At 37.0% G+C, this 25,814-nt stretch overlaps 1 protein-coding gene across 1 annotated transcript in view; it reads left to right on the top strand.

Annotated features, from left to right (window-relative positions):
• Thsd7a (thrombospondin type 1 domain containing 7A) overlaps nucleotides 1-25,814 on the top strand; it is a 352,216-nt gene that overhangs the window by 270,306 nt on the left and 56,096 nt on the right. Inside the window, exons 8-11 of the mRNA XM_051151923.1 lie at nucleotides 5,687-5,921; nucleotides 10,112-10,227; nucleotides 17,428-17,560; nucleotides 18,715-18,818. Of these exons, the coding sequence (XP_051007880.1) occupies nucleotides 5,687-5,921; nucleotides 10,112-10,227; nucleotides 17,428-17,560; nucleotides 18,715-18,818 (588 nt within the window). The remainder of the gene's footprint in view (nucleotides 1-5,686; nucleotides 5,922-10,111; nucleotides 10,228-17,427; nucleotides 17,561-18,714; nucleotides 18,819-25,814) is intronic.

Raw genomic sequence — 25,814 nt, forward strand, 5'->3', positions numbered from 1 at the left:
CCCCTGGGTGGTCTACCTGAAGGGAATCTTGCTGTAGGGAGGGGAGCTGGAAAGACGGCTTAGCAGTTAGGAGCACTTGCTGCTCTTCCAAAGGAGCAGAGTTCAGCTCCTAGCATCCACATTGGACAGTTCAAAACCATCTGTAACTCTAATTTTTGAGAACATTATCCCCACTCCCTCCGGCATCCCAGGAACCAGCACACACTATGGTTTGCAAACAGAGGCAGACACATATAAATAAAAATAGAGATAAGTCTTTAAAAGAAAGAAATCTTGCTTAATCTAGTGATGCAAGTAATTGCATTGGAGCAACTCATCTTCTCAATGTTCTACAGTAACAACATGGCATTACTTCTAGGACACCTTGTCAGAATTGCATGCACAGAACCTTGCAAAGCTTCAGAACATTGTTATATAATTACAAAATAATGAACATTAAATCTTCAGAATTTTCTATAAAAATTAGGAAACTTAGAGAAGAAATATATCCAGTTAATGGAAACAATTAACAAGACACATAAAAGTTAGAGGTAGAAGTGGGAGGTTGGTGAAGATAATTCTGTGGGAAAGTGTTTGCCCTACAAAAGAGGGCAACCCCAATATTCACGTAAAAAATCTAGGTGGTGTGGAGTGTGCTAATAATCCCATGGCTAGAGTAGCAGGGATAGATGGATGTCTCTGGCCTACATACAAGCCAGATGGCATCACCTAAGCAGTCAGCATCAGTCTCAGTGAGAGAACATGTCACAAATACAAGGTAGGCCACTCTGGAGAGACAATACCTGGTATTGACCCATGACTTCAACACACACATGAATATGCACATACACACATACACACACAGCCCTATGTACACATGGAAAGGAATATGGTAACTTCTGGGATTCAGATTTTTACTTGTTGTTTTCTACTTTTAAAGAATTTCAACAAACTTTATTTATAAAGGTAAACATGAGGTCTTAGCACCTTCACAGAGTGGAACATGAGAAAACATTTGTTTTTGCAAAGTTCAAAGTGACCTGATATAACTTCCCTAGCCCAACGCCTGTGTGCCTTTATATATTTCATGTGCAGAGAATAGATGCAGATTGAAATAGAATTATGCCAACTATCTCAAATAATTAGACGCCTTCATAAATCATACTTTACAGTGAAGAACTTGGAAGAAGTAATAGTTCTATTTTAATGTGTTCATGTTTTACAGTTTAGTGATTTTGATTTTTAGAGCCACGGAGAAGCTGTGTTTCTCAGAGAATTCTAAGACCCACAGAACCAGGACATGTGTACACAGGAGCATCACTTGGTGTGTCTAAGTAGATGATGGCACTCCCACATCCCTTTGCGTCTGAGGATTTGAGAAAACTGCACAATAAGAACCCTTCTTCCTCCATCTGCTAACATTCCTTATGATTCAGTTCTCCTAATGCACGTCCTGGACAAGTGCTTCTTGAACCCAGCAGAGGTCTGCCAAGAGGGGACTTAGGCTGCAATAGAAGGTGACAGGAGAAACACAACTGTCACCACTTCCTAACGTACACCCCGTCCCCTTATCTTTGCAGCCATTTCTTTTCTCATATGAACATTACACTCTCAATGACATGGCAACAGGCTAATCCCTAAGGGCACACGTGGGTGAATTCTTTTGCATTTATTTTTTACTTTTGCTTAGATAAAATTATCTCCCTTTTTTTTAATCTAAGAAACTTGCTTTTTAAAATTCTAGCTCTTATTTCACTAAATGTTTCCTTCTTCCAGACTTTTAAGTCTCTAAAATGCAATGATCTTACTGTTTAAGTCTTTATTATATTACATACATCTCAACATAATTCTGACACTCCACGTAGAATTTTCTTCATATGTGTGTTTGTCTCACCCGCACTACTCCCCATACTTCCTTTCCTCACCATATCAAAATACCCTTGAATGTAGTGAATTAGTTCTAATGCCCCTGGTGCCCCTTAAACAACATACATAAACTATACTCCATATATAGGTATCCATATTGAATAGAGTTCTTTTTAAATCTATTATACTAGTTGTAAGCACACTAATGCCAGAAAGAACAATTCAGTGACTCTGACAACACGCATTCTAAGATAGCTAATGTTAGTAGGAAAAGTTATGTTTTATTCTACATATTTTGATTTGTCTGTATATATATATATATATATATATCATATATGCGTGTGGTATATGTACACACATATTTGTGTGGTTATGAGCCTGTGCATGCATGTGGAGGCCTGAGGAGGCCAAGTGCACTGCATTATTGCTATTTTATATTCTTGAAGTGGTCTCTTACTAAATTTGAGGCTGGGCTGGTGGCCAAACAGCCTAAATATTTTCCAGTCTCTGTTTCTCACCTCACAGTGCTAAAGTTACCAAATCATGCAGCTACCCTTAGTATTTTATATCAGTTCTGGGCATTTGAATTCAAGTCCTCACATTTGTAACAAGTATCCTTGTTAATTGAGCCATATCCCTAGACTGGTGCATCTCACTTTAATGTAACAGTTTCACCTAAAAGCTGGCACAATTATATGTACATATGGGTTTATCTCTTTCCTTTTATTAAAAATAAATTTTTCTCACATAATATACACTGAATAGATGCACTTTACCTTTACTCCTCCTAACTCCACCCCACCTCCTCTATAAAGGTTTATTTACATAACAGAATTTTTTTCAGATCCATTAAGGTCTTTCTTGTTGCTAAGATGATAAAAGAAATAAGTAACAGTTTTAGTGTAAAGTTTGTGTTTTACATGTAAGAGCACATTTTAACATTCGCTAATTACTAATTACTAATTTTGTCATACTTCACATTTGATAATTTCTCCATGACTATAGAAATATTCCCAAAGGGAGTAGTATATCTTCCCATAAATAATAGATATTTTCAATATTGTATCTACCAGTGTTTCTAACATAAAATTATTCCCCAAACAATACAGTGGTGCTGTAATGTCTGATTACACCAAAACCAGACTTTCAAAATTGTAATATTGTAATAATTAAGACCACATGAAGGCTTATCTGTGCAAGGATCCTACATCAGATTAAGAGTGCTGATTTGGCTTGAATGTGGATTAGGGCAAGAAAATAAACAGCCTCTGTGTCAATCAACTTTAACAGCTATTTTGCAGTTCCTGGACATGTTATGCTAATGATGTGGAAAGCTGGTGGTTTTTTCTTATCATTTTTCTCCAAAGCCAACTAGTCAACTCAAGTGTCAAAAGTAATTCAGAGTTTTAAGATCAGCTGCAACAGGATACTTATACAATGAAAATTGTGTAGGTACAGAAATTTAACATTTGAGCAGCAATTTTAATATTAAATATAAAGGAAATTTGAAATAATTATATATAATCATCTATAATCATATATATGTATAAATTAGCATGCATTTATTAATGTTGAATATATCTAGCAAATGAAGGAAGGAACTCTATGCATTCTCACTTATTTCTTCCCAATCAAATTATCCTGTTTTAGAATTCAGTGTATCCCAATCCTAGCTTCCTTGCAGAGGCTGCCAGGGTCACCAGCTGTGTGACAGTAGACAGCATATGAAGTGTGACAGATGTCCTCACCTTCATGAAGCAGGGACATTAATGAAAATATGCAGGACAAGCTATTCTGATGTTGGAACCACATTCAACAACACATACATGATTCAAAAATAATTATCAACAAACTGACAACTGATTAAACTGCTGATTAGAGGGACGTCTGAAAATACAGCTGTGTCATTCCTGGATATCATCTCTGGTGTTGCCACTAGAATCACGTCATCAATCCCTGCCCTTAACAATACATCCTTTTTTATTTCCACAATTGCTTAAAAAAACAGAATCTTCTTAAATTCCTTATTAGTGCAGTGGTCACATCATCTCATGTGCTTGGGATTATACACCCAATAATTTTTATTCACTTGACAGTTGTGAATACAAATTAGGACCCCCACCTATGGAGTTCATAGAACAGGGCTGCCATATAAATGAATCCAGAAGGTTAACCTTCATACCAGCATCTACAAACTAAAGCTGTGTCTATCTTACCATTAAAACCCCAGAGTTATTGCTTTGTAACTTGAGTGCATTCCTGAGACGGAGCAGTTAGGCAGAAGTATGACATATTTGCCATCACTTACAGTGAAAGCACTGCTATTCTGGCTGTAAATAACAGATCTACATATGCCAAAAAGGAGATAATCAAAATCAGCTAAATACCATTTGAGGAAAAAATAAATCCTAGTTATTTGCTCAAGACTTTTAAGATATCTTCTAGTGCAATTAACAATCCCACAGAACTGTGGGTGTGTCTTCATGCCTGTTATGGAAAGGTCCACGATGCCTTCCCTTAGGACTAAAAAGAAAAGAATGTAACAGCATCAAAATCTAAAGACAGGTATTATTATCGTGAAAGAAAATTCTGTCAATTCAAGGGACAACCTTTTTTGTTGTGGTTGTTATATGTACAGGTGGGGGCAGGACATTTGCATACAAGAGCTGTCCTAAGGTACCAAGTACCCTGGAGCTGGAGTTTGTAGAAAAGTGTGAGCTGCCTGATGTACTAAGAACCAAATTTGGTTCATCTGAAGTGCCAGTATATGCTCCTAATGGCTGAATTATCTCTCCAGGCACTTGGACAAATCTTTATTTAAAAATAAATCGATTTAGGGTAATAAGATGGCTAAGTGGGTAAAGACACTTAATATCAAATCTGATGACCTGAGTTCAATCTGGGACCCATATGGGGAAACTGACTATGGAAGAGAACTGACTCCCATGACTTTGTCTTTTATCTACACATGTCACAGCAAGTGCATGTCCCACCCAATATGCACACACACAAATAAGTGTAACAAGTTTTAATTAAAAATAAGCATTTACTATCACCAATACCTTTGATGTCATGGATGATGACACTACAAAGAATACAAATTTTAGTGTGAATGGGTTCAAATTGACTGAAAATATTTGGACTTGGAATAGAGAAGTTTAAAACTATCTTTTCTTGTAATGTTTGCAAAAGCAAAATACAAAACAAACAAACATGGAATTAAGTCACAAAAAGCTGTCTTAATATGCATACAAAAACTAGAATTAAGCAGAAAGTATTGTTTAATAGTTTAATTTGAAACCATTTATTTTCTTTGGAGCACATAAAATGAATGCGACTTGTACAGCCAATGACACCATACATTTGAACAGATATTACCGCCCTATTGTTTTCTCAATAGGTTTTTATTCCAATTTTAACAGACTTGCTTACAATCACCCTAACCTCTAATACATTACACTAAATAGCATTTAAAACCCAAGATTAAGACTTTCGGTTTAAATGACGACACTTGCAAACGCATTCAGACACTTTCTTTCATCCAGTGTGTGAAGTTGTCTACTGTAGGCTTCCAGGCATGCACCTGACAATGGTCTTCTCTGAAGAATAATAGCTTCTCTAAAGTCCTGAATTATCTTTAATGTCTCATATGCATGGTGTATGCTTTATATTTTAAGCTAGATATTGCAAAAGAGTGATTTGCCTTTTTTGTAGTGTACTGGTTCCATGGTATATGTTTGGTAAGTGGAAGCATCATTATTAGCCCTGCAAATTCCCAGGAGCAGAGAACAGTGAAGTTCCTGTTGGCTGTCTAATCTTTTGTCATTGTGCATTTTTGTAGGTGGAAGCCGCTGCCCTAACAGCAGTGCTTTGCAAGAGGTGCGCAGCTGCAATGAACATCCTTGCACTGTTTACCACTGGCAAACTGGTCCATGGGGTCAGTGTATAGAGGACACATCAGTGTCATCCTTCAATACGACCACGACATGGAATGGGGAGGCCTCCTGTTCTGTGGGCATGCAGACACGAAAAGTCATCTGTGTGCGAGTCAACGTGGGCCAAGTGGGACCCAAGAAGTAAGGCCTTTAGAATGGCAGCAGGGAATCTTGTGGTCAGCCAGGCAGAGCATTGCTTTAGGTTTTCCTTGCTTCATTAAATGGACACTTTAGATCCTTGTAATACCTATCCCCAAGAGGATTTGTTTGTTTTCAGTGTCCACTGCTGATAAAGCTGTAACTACTTCTGAGGCTTGTACCTGGGACTCATAAATTCTGTAGAAACCTTTCTATCTGGTCCCCACTTTCTTTTTCTTTTGTTCCTTTTTTTTTTAAATTTATTCTTGTTACATCTCAATGGTTATCCCATCCCTTGTATGCTCCCATTCCTCCCTCCCTCCCATTTTCCCCTTACTCCCCTCCCCTATGACTGTGACTGAGGGGGACCTCCTCCCCCTGTATATGCTCATAGGGTATCAAGTCTCTTCTTGGTAACCTTCTGTCCTTCCTTGAGTGCCACCATGTCTCCCATCCAGGGGACATAGTCAAATATGAGGCACCAGAGTGCCTGTGAAAGTCATACCCCACTCTCTACTCAACTGTGGAGAATGTCCTGTCCATTAGCTAGATCTGGGTAAGGGTTTGAAGTTTATGGCCTGTATTGTCCTTGGCCACTTTCAATTCTACTGCAGCACAGCCTGCTTTTATTAAGCTACTGAGGTATAGGAAGAAGTGCATGCTCCGGGCATGGCAGATCAATAATGACAGCATACAAAGTCCTAGCAAGAGAGGTCATCTGTGACCTCTTCTATATCCCTAGGAGTGGAGGTTGACAATCTGTTTAACTGAGTAGCAGCTATCTATGATCTGCCTTCTATTTGCCCACACAATACTATATTTTGGCAGTAATGCCAAATAAGGTTCTTCAGTGGTAAAATGAGTAGAGATTTTCTTCCAGCAGAGAGCTTTGGGACAAGATGGCTGTTATGACAATAGAAAACCCATCATTTTTTATGGGTTAAGAAGATGATAATGACAGAAACAATTTGCTAGTGAGAGGAACAAAGAACCAAAGACTTGGAGTCATAAGGGTGTCTTGCGACAACTGTAAGCAAAACCAAGTAATGGCATAAAAGAGATATCAATTCTCAGAGAAATTTTAATAAACATTATTTAAAATAATTTTGAGGAGGACATCCTGTTTATTTTTTAAAACAGCACTTTTTTTAGTAAATCAAATGTGCTTTGCCCCATGGAACAGGGACAGTAAAACCAACAAGTTTTACAGAGATGTAACAGTGGCCCTGTGCCTTCCAAATTATTATCCAAGTGAACTGAATGCATTTTTAATGAAAAATCCTCTGATGTAGTCATTCAGTAAACATTATGGATTACTGGCTTAAGAATGCAAGATATTTCTTTTTCTTTTTTCTATCAATGAGTTTAGCTCTTTGAAAATTTTGGGGGATGCATTTAAAGCACTCGATTTACTCTTTTCTTCCCATCTTCTTTTAGCAACTTCGCTTTCCTATTAAACCCCTTCTCCCTATCTGTCCTTTTCTAAACACATGATTTTTGGTTTTGTTTTATGAAATTTTCCAAGTGGGTGAGAGTAATTTATCTGACACATGGAAAACCCTAGGGGTATAAACAAGAGTGCCATCGTGCACTTTTATCTGGCTTACATTCCTATTCCTAGAGATATTTATCACCATAGTGTAGTTATTTGTATTATTTGAAATTTAAAAATCTATTAGAAAGTATGCGCCAAAGAGACCATTCTGCACACTTCATATGGTAACCCCAAACCAATATGTTAATGGAAATTACACTAAGGTTGTTATTAATTTGCCTCAGGAAATTAACTTGGAATATATTAAAATGCAGTGGTGTTAGCAGCAGAAGCAGGCATGAAAGCCCCAACTCCTGATGGAACCTGGTTCACACTGAGATGAGAACAGAGATAGAAGTGCTCAGTAGACCAGACAAGATGATCGATATTATACTGATTCGCAAAAAGCTTCTTCTGTCTGTTTGAAAGCCAATGCCTTTCAAAGGTTGCAACTCTTAGCTACTGAAAAATAAGACACTGTATCTGAGTTTAAGGGTGTATATATGAACAAGGATTGTGTGAGAAAGCCTGGTGGATTCAGTCTCATAAGGAAATTCAATAAGAAGGATGTCCTGATGCCTCATATCAGACCATCACAGTAACCCAGAAAACGTCCACTATGCCTCTACAGCTGTTTTTCAATCATCTGGATAGACTGATAGACTTGTTAAATCACGTGGGTTTCCTTTTGCCCTTAAAATTGTAGGAAATCAAACAAAATACATTAAGTTCAAAAGAAAATGTTATTGCCCTTCTCCCTAAATGCTGGGTTAAATTCAATGAATGCTCTCCAATGCAAGCCATTTGAAACAAAAATGCAAATAGAAACCTTGTTTTAAACTCCTCTTAATAAAATAGATTACTGAGAGATGGCAAAATCAATGTTATTGATCTTATCTCTCCTCCCAAGTAACAAACTTCAACTCCTATCACATCTGTTTAATTTGACCTTGAATAAGATTGGGAGGAGGGAGGAATCAATTCTTTGATTTAAGCCACAATGCTAAATACAAACAGTTCCAGGGAAAATAAGCATGTTGACTGAAACAATTGCCTCACCAAAGGAAGTCTGGATTCATTTTATTGGATGCAGTCTAGGCTGTATAATTTATCTTCGTGTGTTCATTTAATGACTTTGTTGTTGGTAATTTTGATCTCCACAGTTAGCCAAGTATCTTGCTGTGGCTATTTCCAAACTAAAAGACTATGTGGAGGGTCAATGATTACATTGTAAATTTCATTGATTTATTTATGTCTACATATTTAAAGAGCATGCAGTTGAGTAATGGCCTCCCATTGTTAAAGTTATAAAATGCCTCATTGAAAAGAATTGCTTTCAATAATAATTACTGACTAGTAGCTCCATAATCCCCAAAGAATATTTTAGATTCTGTGATATATTTTTGTCATAGGATATTTTCAAGTTAAATTATAATTCCAGTCTTATAAAAATTTAAATTGTAAAAGCACACCAATTTCTGTGATTCATACTCAAATATTTTTTTTGTCCAACATTTTAAATAGCCACAGCAATTAGGAAAATCCAAGTTTATCCTCAACTAAACAAGAAGGTTATCATTACTTGCCTTTTTGAATCCCAAATATTTTAAAATTTTCTTCCCAATAAGTCTGATTGTTTAAAGTAAGATAACACAATTTTTACAATAGAAAATAGCATCATATTCACATTTGAGAAAAGACATGTTGACAAATAATTATAGGATACATTGAAAATGAAGTGTCAGCAAAATGCTATAAAGAAATTTTTGAGGAAAGATAGTGTTAATAATTTTTACTCACCAATTAGTTCCCTAAAGGTGACTAATATGGAACTGAGTATGATGAAACACAGCTTTAATCCCAGTGTTCAGGAAGCAGGAACAGATGTATCTCTGTGAGTTTGAGCTCAACTTAGTCTTAATAGGGTTACATAGTAAGACCCTGTCTCAAAAACTAAACAGAGAAAGAAAGAAAAAGAGAGGCGGGGGGAGGAAGAGAGAGACAGAGAGAGACAGACAGACAGACACAGAGACGGAGACAGAGACAGAGAAGCAGAGAAAGAAAGAAATAAAAAAGAAAGAAAGAAAGAAAGAAAGAAAAAAAGAAATAGAAAGAGAGAGCAAGCAAGTTTGATGGGCTATCTTCAATCCCAGAACCACCAACCAAGCATTTTCACATGCCCATACCCACACACATTCTATAAACACACATGCATACATACACAGGATTGTAATACTAATACTAATATTTATTATTAACAAATATTTATCATAATAGTTTTAGAAATATTATTATGAACTGTGTAGCTTCAGATATAGGAATTGAATCCTAACATTGATATTTTGAGTTCCCACATTTTTATTATGCCTATTAGAAAATACATATTGGCTAGTAGAGATATTACTCTAAAGGGAAGGATATAGTAGTTATATTTCTTGTAGATAGCATGAGTTTCATCAAGCCTACATCTGTGTATGAGTAGTCTTGTCCAGGTATAGTTGGAGAGAATTACATTAGCTTGTTAAAAGCAGCTTTGAAAGCTGAATAATATAAGTTTATGAGGTGACTATGATTCATGTAGCAATGAAAACTGGAAGAGAATTAAAGAACTTGGTTATGTAGCTTGTTCAAGTCTGAATAATTTCTTTGCTTATTCTAGGTGTCCTGAAAGCCTTCGGCCTGAAACAGTGAGGCCTTGCTTGCTTCCTTGTAGGAAGGATTGTATTCTGACCCCATACAGTGACTGGACACCATGTCCCTCTTCATGCAGAGAAGGTACGGAATACAGATTCTGGAGATTCTCCAAGCAGAACCCTCATTCAGAAGATGTCTGACATCTGGCTGAGCAATATTTGTAATTCGTACACAGGGCTTTGTTTTCCTGGCTTTTCTTGAGTGTCAAAGCATTTGGATTTCTCCCTAGAAATAGTATGGTATCAGAGTAGGTTTTAAGCCAGAAACCACCTTGAAGTTTCATTATATACCTCAGATTGAAAAGATTCTAGATTTTATTAACAAATCTTATCTTTCATTAGTCCTGAAAAGAATGCATACTGGTCTTCTGAATTTTTAAAAGAGTTTCCAAGTACTTACAGGCAAGAAATAGCCTGAGACCAGGTTTGCTACAGATTCAATTATGTGGCCCAAGGACCAGACTAAAGAAAAGAGAAAAATGGGCAAGTTATCTCCCTGCCAATGCCTAATGTGCCAAGAGGCATTTCCAAGGATATTTATTCCCTGCCAGGTTTGGTTTTGCTTTTGTGGTCTGCAAAGACTTTTTATTATCATGGAAGATCCCCTGATAAATCTTTCATTACCCTTCAGGACATGGTCTCTTAGCATTCCCGCTGAGAGACATTTTCACACCTTCCATGAGCCTTACACAATAACAGCGAATTTTCTCGGAGTGAAAGAAAGAAGCATTGTCTCCTACTTCCCGCTTGCTCTCTCATTCTGGATGTGGGCTCTACGCTTTCCCTGTGATCATGCCTCTCGACAGTCACGGGATATTTTCAATTAAGAGTTAATTTCTAGCTTAATGACCCTTTTAACTTGCTCAATTTTATTTTAAACCACTTAATTTTCTGATGGTCATAATGGATTGTTTTTACAAAATATCACTGTGTGTAAACGAAACATGAGTTCGGGGAATTTTGTTTGTGTTGGTGAGATAGGGCCTCAGTCTGTAGAGCAGTCTGGCGTGGTACTTGCAATCTTCTTACCTCAAAGTGTCAGTTTCTGAGATTAGAGATACATACCACCACATCTAGAAATTTTCTTTTATATTTTATGGAGTGCTTTTAAAATATTTCATAAAACTAAACCACTAACAAAACAAGAAGAGACTTCTTTTTAAGTCAGTGTCTTTTAAAATTCTTAGTAACTTCTGTGGAGAAGGGTGACTAACATTAGTTTATTTGTTTTTGTTTGTTTGTTTTGGAGATAGAGTCTTTTAGTCCAGGTTGGCCTTGAATTTACTAAGTAAGTGTGGGTTCTCAGTGTAACTTAATTAATATTTAGCACCCTGAATGTGTAAAAAATATTTGAATTGCCTTTGGGTAGACTCAAGACTGTTCCAAGACAATTCAAGACATGAAGAGGGAGATGGAATGCCAAGGATTGTTATGAGTACTTTTGATAGTAATGGTTGAGTTAAGGTGGCAATGAGGTCATAAAAGCAACAACAGATCCTGGGAAAGTGCTAAGGAAAATGTATATGAGACCCAATGGAACTGAATTATTGTAGTAAGGTAAAAAAATATACTAGCTGTATATTAGGAAAATTGATCCATATAAAAATATTTTAAATGAAAATATACAAGTGCTGATGATTATAATAGTCTTAACAGAAGTTCAAGTAAATGATACAAGATGCAAGAGAAGAGTATGAGCTGATTGCAGGTGTAACACTTTTGAATACATTGTCTATAATGGGATAAACTCAGTGTTATCAACGAAATGAGAGTGGTAACAGAGTAGAAGGAGACAGGATTGCAGGGAAGGATATGTCTAGGCAGCTGATCCATGAAGCATCTTGGAGGTTGCAGCTACAAGGTAGATAAGGTTAATGTCAAAAGCTTAGAAGTATTAGGGATTTTTAAAGACAGAAGGATGGAGAACAGATCAGAAATAGTTAAATGGAGCTAACTAGCATATTCAAAGGAAGTGTAGACAATTTCAGTGAAGAAACTGAAGATGAGAGAGCAGGCCTTCCAAATGAATGCATCAATAGTAAGATCAGAGGGACGAGAAATTGTAACAGGTATGTCTGTGGAGCAAAGGGATAAGGAAGGAAAACTCGGGAGCAGGGCTAGTATAGTGTGAGCTATGATGTGTTTCATTCGATTGATCACTTGCTCATACATAAGTAATTGTTGGAAGCTAAAATTCAAAATGCCACTGAATAATAGTTCTTTATTCTGAAGCTTCTGAGGTGATATTGACCCCTCTGTGCAATAATGCCAGGTCAGAAACCTGCTGACATGGTAGCAAGAGGTTGTATTTAGTGATGGAAGAAGTAGGAATCTACTTACTTGGGCAAAGGCTCTCTCTCCTGGTCAGCAAGTCAGCTCTACCTGATTTAAGTGAAGCTATATGCTAAATATCCAAGAAGAAAATATTTTCAGAAACCGTAAGATTTATAAATAATAACTGTTTAGATTTATAAATAATAACTGTGATTGTGGTCAGAAAAAAAGGAGTGAGGTGATAGAAGGATAAGAGTAGAAGATGCTTTGTGATCCCCAAGAGACATTTTCTGTTCTCCCATTGGCTGCTGTAACCAAACAAGAGCAGACTGTGGAATCAAATGGATAGTCTGGCCTTTTGCTCTGGTGAGGAAAAATAAAACAATGGCATGAAGCTAATTTTTCCATGATTTAGTTAAGAAACGATACTAATTCATGTACCATTGAAGTTGTACTTACTTCAACACATTAAAAACTCTAAACAAAGTTTTCTGTTCTATAAGAGACAATAACAAAAATTTAATAATTAATTCCAGAATGGAGTACTTTTTATTTTAAATTCTCAGACTATGACTAATTTTATACTAGTTTTGAATTTAGGACTCGGAGCTATCCTCCTTTTAAAAATGAGTTTAAAGGTGAAAAATTACATTGGAGTATTGCAGAAAAATGAAAGAAAATAGGTTATAGTTCAAGGAAGAATAAAAATGAGTTACTGAAAATTTATTTACTCCTCTCCCATAATGCTCTTTGGAAAAAACAATGTCAATAAAAATCAGTATTAATTCATAGATAGTTTGTTCCTTAAATGCATTGCACTTGTTAACTTTCAAAAACATTGTTCATAAGTTTTGAAAATTGGCACTTCATTTCTGGATAAAACTTGTTATTTTAATTTATATAAAGAAAGTTCTTGGGGTCAAATAATGAATTTAAATACAAAAGTTCTGTTCCTTCCCTTTTTCCACACTGATTGCCTTGAGAGCTAGACAGTTGCAAGAAGAATATGCTCTCCTCAGCCACTTAATCAATCACACACTAGAATTACCCCAAGATCCAAAGGCTACCTTCACATTTTTTCTTGAATCAACATTCCCTTTCCAAAATCACATAACAATGCTACTCCAGCTGGCCCCTCATCCTTTGTCCAGTTTAACAAATAACTTTTACTCTTAATTCCATCAACAAGTAATCTCTTTGATAAAATATACTTTGAATGTTTTAAGATATCTGAAAATGCTGAAATACTTTGATAGATTGTGTACTTTCTGAATTGTGTACCCAACAAGCATATAGTCATTATATATACATATACATATATATATATATATATATATATATATCCCTTTTTAATGCTGTTTTACACAGGGATTTCTCAGTAAAACTGTAACAGGAGGGGGCCTTTATAGTTACATACTCATTATGTTCCAATGAAACAAATGATAGCTTCCTTTTCTTAACCCTCAATATACAGGCTTAGACCCAGGTACTTATTTCAGGGAATAGAGAGAAACAAGCAGAATATGCTAGTAAATTGCTTGAATGAATGCAAAATAAGTGTTTTGTCATTCAATAACTATTTATAAATCATTTCCTATGTGTGGACAACTTTATGAATGTTCACAGAGATTAGTGGAAACACTATGTATATTTCAAACACATATAATAAGCTGGTCATAAATATGCACAACAAGCTTTGAAAGCTATCAAATTCCAAGCTTACTATCAAAATTTGTTAATGAATAATTTTCCTTTTTAACCCCCATGGATTGTATAGCTATAGTTTTATACTCTGATTGAGTCCGTAAGTGGACACACTAGTGAGCAATTGATATAATCAGAGAAGAAACACAGATGTCCTGATACTCTGTGTAACACCATTAAATTTTCTCTATGACTGCTGCAGCTTTGAAGTGCTCCAGCAATCAGGGCACAGCCCTTATCTTATGGCTATAGAAGATGAAAGAGTTTTAACTTTGTATAAGAATAAAATAGACTATGATTGCACATTCAATTGAAGAAGAAAAATACCTGTAGCTTTGATTTTTAACATACATATATGTAGTGTATAAATATGTAACATGCATGGTTATAGTTTCAATAAAAAGATACCAGAAGAATATTACGGACTTGTATGTCAGATAACATGTGTTTCAAATGAAAAAGAAAATCAGACAATGTAACATGTGAATTGGAACATCCTTGACTATGTACTATGTGACAATGAGACAGTGCCTAAGAACTTCAGTTTATAAGTTGTCACTGATGGTGAATTCACTGTCCACTCCAATTCCAAGGCCCTTGGCCTTCATTCTGTGTCTATCTTCCTATGCAAATTGAAATGGATTAGAAGTAACTTCCTTTCAATATTTTGAAGACACATGTGGTGAACTCATATGTTGGTATCTTTTTCCTAATGAAGAAGGCAAAGCGAGAGAGGGTTGAGGGAAGATGAAAATAAAGAAATCTTTCTGCACATGCTAACCAAATTATGAGACATTTACATGTTTTTCATACTCTTTAAAAAATAATAATAAGTATTGATCCTAAGCATAAACTAAATTAAAAGAAATATTCAAGAAAAATATAAGGGTGGAGCTAAGTACTGAATTCAGAGGGTATGAAGGCAAAGTAAGAGAAATAGCAGAGAGAAAATCAAAGTCAAAATATGCTCCTGTAATGGAGAAGGAAATTAGCTCTGAGATTCCAGTGACCAAAATGAGAAACAGAATCATAATAGATTCTGGAAAGCATCAAGAGAAATGAAAATGCTCCGAATTCTGAATAAAGGCATTTATCACCTGGGCTTGAAGCTAGAAGTCATTTGAACAATATAATAGACAGGCATTGGTAACATTAAATTTCAACTGACATTTCTTAGATCTCTGAATAAATCATATCAAATATGTAGACGCCAGAGTTGGTATTCAAATTTATATCATTACAATAAAAAATCCACAACAGTATTCTCAAATATTTCAATTCCTGGTTGCCAGCAATCACAGTCCCTAATTCCCTACTCCATTAACTATAGTATTCCAATTATTCATTAACATAATTATTGCAGTTATAAACATACAATGGGAATGAGGCTAACAATTTGCAATAATCCAGAATCTTAAATTGCAACAAAGTGTACATAGCCCGCCATCCATGCTCTTTCTTTCCCCAACTGTTCATCACAAGCTCCTGAAAGGCTTTTAAAACAGTCTCCCAAACTCAGTTATCAGGAATGCTGACTTAATTGTTCTGGTTTAGACTAAGCTGTCTGCTGTAATTGTTGCTGATTTAAAGGGCTTCTTTAGCACAGTCATTCAGAAATTGCTGGTACCCAGTCCACTTTGCTGTCTAGCACAGGGACCTTTTCTCTTTTTTTATATTTCATTTTTTACATATACATTTATATTATTACACATAAATAAAATAAACTACATACAGCAGGAAGAACCACGAAACAATCAGGAATTATAAAAATGTTACATTCATAGTGATTTGGCTATTTGTATTTGGCAAACTTGAAGTAAACATCTTTCCTGTCTTGGTGAGTCTAAAATTCTGAATGAAATTCATTATCTATCATATCTCGTATTTATCAACTTAAAACATCTATCTAGACCTAAAAACATCTTAAACCCTAAACAACTAATCCTAATTGTGAGACTAAATTATCTCGTCTTCAACCCCATTAAAGACTGGAGAAGGAATAAAACTTAAAGTACCTGAGTGAACTGGAAGTTCAGGTTAGCAGCTTCCAACATGAAAACATGACAGACACGGCTTGCTGTCTGAACAGTCACCCAAAGTCTATAATGGGGTCTTTGCTAGGCATGGCCGCCACTGTTCACCATTGTGCTAAGAAGCACCTTGAATTCATGGAAAAGGTCCTGTTACGAGAAAAAAATTCACCTCAAATCATCTTATCCTATAGCCACAATAACTTTTGAAATTTTTTTTTCTTTTCTGATTAAACTTTGGCTGTAAAAGATTGTAAACTCTACTAAAAAAAAAAAAAAAAAAAAAAAAAAAAAAAAAAAAAAAAAAAAAAAAACACGCTATTCCTATAGTCTGTATATGAAATATTTAATAATCTTGCAAAATAATGTAAACTCATCAGGAATTATATTATATGCTCATAATTCTCTACAGGATTCTTTTCTCAGTGAAAGTGTGACATGTAGATAGCTACTCAGCCTTAAAAGATGCACATATGGAAAGTTGAAATATAGTTCATCAAAGCTATTAAACCCCTTATCTGCATTTATAATCTACAAAAACAAATATGAACATTATTTAATCAGCAAGACATACTGTCAGACTGCTATCTTTCTTGAAGGTAAAGCTTCTTCTGAGTCCCCATTTTTAAAAATCATTTGGAATTACTGACTTACAGTAATTACTGCTATTTTTGACACTTCCTTATGAAAGTCTTTCTTTGGAAACTCCTTTTCTTTCTCCACTTAGAGCATGGTGCTCAGAGTGGCCTGAATTGAAGCTCTTAGGCTGCTTAACATGAATAATAAATAGCTGGAATAATTTATGTTATGCATTTCAAATAAAAAGAATAACAAAAATAGGCTTATAACATTGAACATATCCTCCTAGAAAAGATTCGTGACAAGTTTCTGTCCCGTGTGACAAACACGGCTATCTGAGATGACGTGAAGATAAACCTAGAGCAAAGAGAAGAATTTAATTAGATCTGTCGTATTTCTCATGGGGACAGAAAAATACCAGGGAACAATTACTTTATAACTGCACAGTAGAAGGGTCAGTTGCCTATGGAACTGTTTCTCTTCATCCTTTACATTTTAAAAAATTACCTGTTTGGGTTTCCAATATAAGTGGTCTGTGGGGTAATTAGTAAATGATTAGACCAAACAAGACCTCTCATTCAGGCAGGTCACCGCACATGTTGCTGGAGGCAGGGAAATTTCTTCAACACCAACTGGTATTGCGAGAGTCCGTTATCAGTGCGATGTACAGAGGTTAAAACGCTGCTTCATTGCAGGGGACTCTGGAGCCAGGAAGCAATCTCGACATCGAGTCATCATTCAGCTGCCAGCCAATGGAGGCCGCGAATGCTCAGACCCACTGTACGAGGAGAAGGCCTGCGAGGCCCCGCCCACGTGTCAGAGCTACAGGTAAGGAGGAAACGGAGGTAGATGGGGCACTGGGTAATTCCACATCTTTCAAGCTGTTACTCCCTCCATCAGCTCAGTAAGGTGTTCACTGCGGGAGCCATTCCTCAGCTGTATTCCCGAGAACATCTCTCCTTCCTCTTGGTAGGCAAATATATGTGTCAGTTACTCAAAGAGTTACCTTGTGTAGGTAGCTATAGAAGGTGGGGAAAATCTCTTGTATTGATGTAAACTGTAAGAAATGCAGAAAGGTGTTAACAATTACAAGACACATGTTCTTTGGGAAGGAATTTCTTTGTAACGGGGTGAGAAGCAGGAATGTCTTCCTTGTCTCCGAAGAGGCCCTCTTTCTCATATGTGTGCACATTGTGGCTCGGGAAGTGACAGTATTCCTCTGCGATGCTAGTGAGATGTTTGCCCTATTTGTCTATTATCACTTCCAGAAAATTTTAAGTCACTGAAGCTACATATGGGTTCAAAACTTTATTTTTGAGAAATAAACCTTGCCTCCTTGCCATTATGACTGAAAATGTCCTCACTGAACCTTGCTGAAGTGTATCACCGAAGTTCTGACAACAAATGAAATACCATATACTATGATGTTAACTAATAAAATGTGTAATCACAACATAATGATTTAAGTGGAGATTAGTGGTAAATCTGCCATCTTTGTACATGTACCATTAATTTGGAGATGACAGGTATCTTTCCTATGTGTTTGCAGTATGAGCATTATTGGCTATTTACCCAACGTATTGATTTTCAGGATTTGTTTTTGTTACGGGCTATTGTGACTTCAGTTGCTGTTACCCCTGCAGTAATCACCCATAGGTCACTGTACAGAAGACTCCCAGCAGGACTAGACTTCGGCTGCAAACTGGGGCATCTCTTGGTAGTATGGATAGGAAGCCCAAATGCCCCTTGTGACCCTGTGGAGTCTGTTTCTACAGAACTTGCCAATGATGTAGTCTTGTCTCTAGTACCATAGGAAGAATGTTGAACCTAACGTTGTCTTTGTAACAGATTAGCAAGTAGCTAAATTAAACATAGGTAAAACTGAATGTGGGTAAAATCCGCTTTTTGTTAACACTACATTACTTCTGTGATTTGCCTGCCATCTCTGCTTCCTCTCAATAGTCTTTATCCTTTTCCTGTAGGTGGAAGACACACAAATGGCGCAGGTGCCAGTTAGTTCCTTGGGTCATTCAACAGGACGTCCCTGGAGCACAGGAAGGCTGCGGGCCAGGACGGCAAGCAAGAGGTGAGGGTTTGCACACCAGTGTTGGTTTGCTTTGTACTTTTCCAATAGTCTATCATGTATCTTGACCACTGCCTAGTTGTGTTTTACTTTGGTATCAGGGTTGGAAATAGCAGAGCAGTTAGTAACAGCTTTGACCTATTCTCCAAAACACCAGAAACCAGAAACATGGCTTTTGAAATGTCATTCTTTGGCAATAACACATGACTATTGGGTTTTTCTCTAATTAATAAATGCAAGAAAATCAGATGCAGGGTTTGGTTATGATATAGATTATTATATAACTAAGTTTCTTGTGTGTTTTTAAATCATGGTATTCACAGCACTTTGCTTGACATCTTAACAATCAGTATGACTCATAGTCCTTGTGTGTGTGTGTGTGTGTGTGTGTGTGTGTGTGTGTGTGTTAGGGGGACCTGAGATAGTTTGGGATTATCCAAGTAATGGCTTTTCTTGATTTCTGGTTCTGGAGTCACTCACAGTCACACAAGTCTGACCCTGTCTTTCTGTCTCATGTCCACCATAAACCTCAGATAAAATGACTCACTGAGTGTCACTCTTCCCACTGAAAATTTTTTCTTAAAAGGAGTTGAGTAATGTGAACCCATACCATTCATTGGTAACTCGTCTTTTGAACCAAGTGTGAATTCATGTACATCTCTGGTTCTACACAGAGTGGCAAATGACCAGGGCATGGATGGGTCGAGAAGTGAGGATATACTAGCTTTGGGTCCAATTCTAGTACAAACACAAGATGGGCTTTCCTCATCCAGTCACCTTCATAGGTGGAAATGAAAAATTCTGGTTCCAATGTAGGATTTTTTTCCATTTTAATAAATAACCATACACAAATAGCACTCAAATAGTCAATGGTTAGAACCTAATGGCATCGTTTATAGAATTCCACTACAGAGAGTTTTGGGTACAGTTATGCGGGTTAGTTTTGTGTCAACATCACACAATTAGAATCATCAGAGAGCAGGAAGCTTCAGCTGAGAAAATGCCTGTAAGCAGGCAGAACTATAGTATATTTTCTTAATTATTGATTTATATGGGCAGGCCCATCCCATTTAGTATGGTGCTATCCTGCGTTGGTGGTTATCCTGGGTTCTATAAGAAAGCAGGCTGAACAAGCCTTAAGGAGCAAGCCAGTAAGGAATATTTCTTCATGGTCTCAGCACCAGCTCCTGCTTACAGGTTCCCGCCCTGACTTCCTTCAATGATGAACAGTGATATAAGATCATAATCCAAATAAACCCTTTCCACTCCTAATTGCTTTTGGTCATGATGCTTAATCACAGCAATGGTAACCCTAACTAAGCCAATACTGGGAGAGCACACATGGGAAACGACTTCATAACTCAAAACTCTACTATTAAAAGCTTTACAACCTTGAGTGATTCATTTCCTCCACTTGAGACTGAAAACACAAAATCCTTGCAGCACTGGGCTTACATTGTGTCCATGGAAAGGTAAATTCTGCCAATGACCCTGATGACTGTGCCCAGAATATCACAGGGGCAGAGAAGCAACAATATAAAAAGGAGCCTCTAGCTATTTGGACACACTGTGGTGGCAATTGACTTTTTCATGTTCAAATCTGGCAGCCTCTGTTCTATTCTGGTCCTAGAGAGTACTGTTTAAGATCTACTGCGATTACTCACTTCCTCTAGGAAACAGAAGGTTGTCTTTGGCTTCCTCAATGTCACTTTCTCCTGGCTTTTGAATGTTCATTTGCTGACTTCCTGTTTGGTGCCTCTTCCTCACCAGTCTTTAAGCAATGCTTTTTAATCTTGGCACAGTCTCCTCTCTCTCTCTCTCTCTCTCTCTCTCTCTCTCTCTCTCCCTCTCTCTCTCTCTCACACACACACACACACACACACCACACACACACACACACACACACACACACACATTTCAGGAAATCTTGGAGGACAAAGTTGCATTATAGCAACTGGTTTTTGTGTAATTAACTCTGGAACAACAACTTTCATGCAAAAGGCTCCTTGTGTTTACTGTTCTGTCCCTTGGAGATCTCTTTTCGCTGAAGCGTGTGTTCCTACAGGGCATGAGATGGCGAGAAGTGTCTTTTGTGTGGGGAAAGAAGGAAATATTTTATTGCATCGATGTTCTATCCATGGGTGATTCTAGTCTGTGCTTGGTTAGTTCATCATTGTTTCACAGTCTTTGTCGTTGAGGTCATATGGTTAGAGGCAAAATAAAATTAAAGAAAATATTTTCCTTTAGTGATTGAAAGAATAATGTTGTGTTAACTTAATCAGCAACATCTGTAGAGTGGCCACTTCTCATTTATCTGTGACTTCATTAGAAGACTGTGCAGAAAGAACCATGGGTGTTGTGAGAAGATAGGGGTATTGAAAGCCTTGCTGTCTTAGGGAAATGAGCTCATTTAATCCCACCCAACAAATAGGAGTTAAAGACTGAAAGCAATTGATTACAAATCTGATCATTTGAAGCTGACAGAGTAAGAAAGGATTAAAGGACAAGCTTCTACTTGACTTTTCCCCTCTTCCCAGAATAGCAGAAAGAAGAGAGGAATGTTTAATGTGATCAATTCTGTAAGCTAAGAATTTGAGGTAAGAAATGCGATAAATAAGCTCATAAAATAGTGGGTAGGTTGAGGCCACAGAGATGCGAGCTGGAGCCTGGGGTGATTATATGGAGACATATAAATGTCAGGATCAGTGTTTGAGGCCCTGTTCAATACGTGAAAAGAGCAGGGCCTGATGAAAGTGGTGTTTTATCTGTCAGCCTGTGCAGAATAAATTAGAACGATATGACACTTGTGCCCAGCTTCTGGCTAAGAAGCTGTTGGAACAATAGAAGGAGGAAGTATCAGTGGCTCAGATGAGAAACTCAGTGTGAACATGGGCACAAACAGATACTGGACTCAGAGTAGTGAAGATATTTGTAGGATTCTGTGGCAGAGACTAGGATGGGTAGTATAAATAAGAATTAAAATTGAACACTGGACTCTTTTTGTGGAGATTTTTTTATTAATTTATTCTTGTTACATTTCAATGGTTATCCCATCCCTTGTATTCTCCCATTCTTCCCTCCCTCCCATTTTCCCATTATTCGCCTCCCCTATGACTGTTCCTGAGGGGGATTTCCTCCCCCTGTATATGCTCATAGTGTATCAAGTCTCTTCTTGGTAACCTGCTGTCCTTCCTCTGAGTGCCACCAGGTCTCCCCCTCCAGGGGACATGGTCAAATGCGAGGCACCAGAGTACGTGAGAAAGTCATATCCCACTCTCCACTCAACTGTGGAGAATGTTCTGACCATTGGCTAAATCTGGGTAGGGGTTTAAAGTTTACCGCCTGTATTGTCCTTGGCTGGTGCCTTAGTTTGAGCGGGACCCCTGAACACTGGACTCTTGAACTCCAATATTATCAGCTTCATAATAGTTCCGTTGGTGAAATAATTAATTCTGAATGCCTAGCTAATTTGGGAAGTTGTTCTTTGTACAATTTGATAGTATCGCTGCCAAGTAGAAAGAGCCTAATCTGACGTTGAAACAGATATATAACTGTAAAGGTGGCATCAAATGATAGGCAGTTATCTGACCAACATTCCAGGAAGTGATTTGCTGTACCTCAGATCTCAAGGATATTTATATAAAAATGTTGGAATAATATTTTCCATTAGTATATTTCTTTTTTCTCTAGCCTATTTACACTCTAAAGCCATTTAGTTATTTCTTTTCATTTGAAGAATTTTGATTAAATTTAATATTTGTATGATTTACTAATTTTAAATTAACATTTTGTTGTTTCATTATACAAAGTAAAACATAGCATTACTGTTGAACCACACACTAGGACTCTAAAAATGGAAATATTTGCTGTGTGGCTTTTATCAGAAAATTTAACTATACCATAGATTAGCAAAGTATGGTTTGTCAACCAATTCCAGCCCTGGCTTTTTCTTTGTCGTTAATATTGTATTGTAATATAACCATGCCCATATCTACATTTTGCCTGTAGCTGCTCTCAAGATATGTGGCAAGGCTGAGTAGCTACAGAGGACAGTAAGTCTCCAAAGGCAGAAATTATTTATTATCTTAGATTTACAGAAAAAAAATTACTGGACCTGATATAAATAGAAGTAAATAGTCATTGATACTGTCACAACTTCTATTAGTACTACAATCAATAGAATCAAATAGCCTTTTCTTGTTCTTAGCTCAAGTTTTCAAATTGAGGCCCTCAGTGAAGAAACACATTTAAAGCTACGAGAAAATCAGCTCCAAAAGCTATGATAGTAGTGAAATATTTCCCTTAAGAATAAAACCACAACACTGTTAGGAAATATCAGAATGTAATATTGGCTCCTCTAAATCTAGTAGTAAACTTTTTAAAGAAAAAAAAATAGTTAAAGATAAAACGTGGAAATACAGACAGTGTGGAAGACAAGAAGTAAAAACTGTTCTAGATCTTTGCAATTCCTCTTTCTAATGGTAAATCATATCACAACTAGACATTGATTTTTGTCTTACTTATGGTGTATTGCGTAGAAAGGGAGGAAAGTGTTTGTTTTGCATAATGAATATTCACTTCTCAACGTAACACTTGCAAGGTTCAGTTATGGATTCATTTTTCTCAGAAGACTTGCTCTTCCAAATCGCTAGAAAACACACCACTAAATTTTCACATACACACCATAGCACATAGAGACAGAACCTTTTTTTAGACCCAGTATGTCATCCTCTAAATATCTCATAAATATTTCTTCAAATAAATGCGTAATTACTAGTGTGCTGTGGTGGCTATAACCATGTACCACAAGATCAAAGTGCTAAGCCACTCAATTTCTGGTGAAGGCTTTTTTCTGGCATTCACAGTGCATTTCCCCTGTAACTTACATAGGAGAGAGAGAGAGAGCGAGAAAGAGAGACAGACAGACAGACAGACAGACAAAACAGAGATTCATGTTAACATGGAGGGGCGCTCTCCATGGTCTCATTTTGTAATGGCATCAATCTCATCATAAAAAACCACTCCCTTGTGAACAGATCCAAGCCTGACCCAAAGTCCCCATCTCATGACTCCATTACTTTGGGATTAGAGGATTTTAGGGAAGTATAACTCAGTTCAGATCATCAGTCTCTTAAACTTCCCATCCAGGTGCGTAGGTCTATATGTCTGCTATATTGAACCTTCTCAAAATGCTGTACAAATCAGTCTCTAGGACCAATGTAAATTTCCTGAATACTATCCAATAGAATTAATGATTGGGTAAACAAGTGTTTGTTAAATACATGCTACACAGATCATGGTGCCTCATGCCATTCACTAGCTGAGAGAATAAAAATATACAGATAATTTAATATGTCATGTAATATTATAAAGCATGCATGATTTGAGTTTCAAGGTAAATTGGTAATGCATATACTATTGCTGTATAAGCATAATGACCACAGAAAAATGGAAAAAAATCAGAGGTGACTATTGCTGTATACCCAGTGAAGAAGGAAATTTCCTCTAAACACAGAGTAACTTGAGGAAAAAAGCACAGTGTAAAATCTATACACTTAAGGGCAGTGTATTGGCTGCTTTGTCTGAGGCTTCTCTGAATGTGTTTGAGGCAGACAGATATTCTTCAGGGACTGAAATACCAGGAAGGAAAGAGTGGATTTCTTTTTCAATTAAAACAAAAAAAAGTAGCAGAATATCTAATGTATCAAGAACAAAAAGGAAATAGAAATAAAAGATATTTTAAATAAATCATTAACAGAAGTTAATGCTTGATTCATACTACTCAAGTTATTCGTATGCAAACATGTCATAGAACTGAAGAGACACTATTCTCTATGCTCACTTTTCTTCTTTTCACCTAATGCTTAGAAGGCTAAGTCATTGCTTTACCAGCTGAATGTATTATTAAATTCTAGCAATGTTTATGGATAAAGTTAGCACTGGTTTTGCAGTAGAAATCAGGCTTCTTTTTTTTTTTTTTTTTAATTTATTCTTGTTACATCTCAATGTTTATCCCATCCCTTGTATCCTCCCATTCCTCCCCCCCCCCCATTTTCCCATTATTCCCCTCCCCTATGACTGTTCCTGAGGGGGATTACGTCCCCCTGTATATTCTCATAGGGTATCAAGTCTCTTCTTGGCTACTTGCTGTCCTTCCTCTGAGTGCCACCAGGTCTCCCCCTCCAGGGGACATGGTCAAATGTGAGGCACCAGAGTACATGAGAAAGTTGTATCACACTCTCCACTCAACTGTGGAGAATATTCTGACCATTGGCTAGATCTGGGAAGGGGTTTAAAGTTTACCTCCTGTATTGTCCTTGGCTGGTGCCTTAGTTTGAGCGGGACCCCTGGGCCCAAATCTGCCTATCATATTGTTCTACTTGTAGATTTCTAGGACCCTCTGGATCCTTTTATTTTGCTGTTCTCCCATGCGTCTCTCATTTAGAGTCCCAATAGGATGCCTTCCCCTCTGTCCCAGTTTCCTGGTAAGTGAAGGCTTTGGTGGGACATGCCCCTTGGGCTAGTATGCAGATATAAGTGAGTATATACCATTTGATTCTTTCTGCTTCTGGATTAACTCACTCATTATGATCATTTATAGCTCAATCCATTTATCCACAAATTTCGGGAATTCCTTGTTTTTAATAGCTGAGTAGTATTCCATAGTGTATATGTACCACAGTTTCTTTATCCACTCTTCTACTGAGGGACACTTAGGCTGTTTCCGTGTTCTGGCTATTATGAATAAGGCTGCTATGAACATGGTTGAGCAAATTTTCTTGTTGTGTGCTGGAGCATCTTCTGGGTATATTCCAAGGAGTGGAATAGCTGGGTCTTGAGGAAGCCCTATTCCCATTTTTCTGAGATAGCACCAGATAGATTTCCAAAGTGGCTGTACTAGTTTGCATTCCCACCAGCAATGAAGGAGTGTTCCTCTCTCCCCTCATCCTCGCCGGCATGTGGTGTCACTTGAGTTTTTGATCTTAGCCATTCTGATGG

Source organism: Acomys russatus, chromosome 10 (genome assembly GCF_903995435.1).
Source record: "Acomys russatus chromosome 10, mAcoRus1.1, whole genome shotgun sequence".
In the NCBI taxonomy this organism is placed as follows: domain Eukaryota; kingdom Metazoa; phylum Chordata; class Mammalia; order Rodentia; family Muridae; genus Acomys; species Acomys russatus.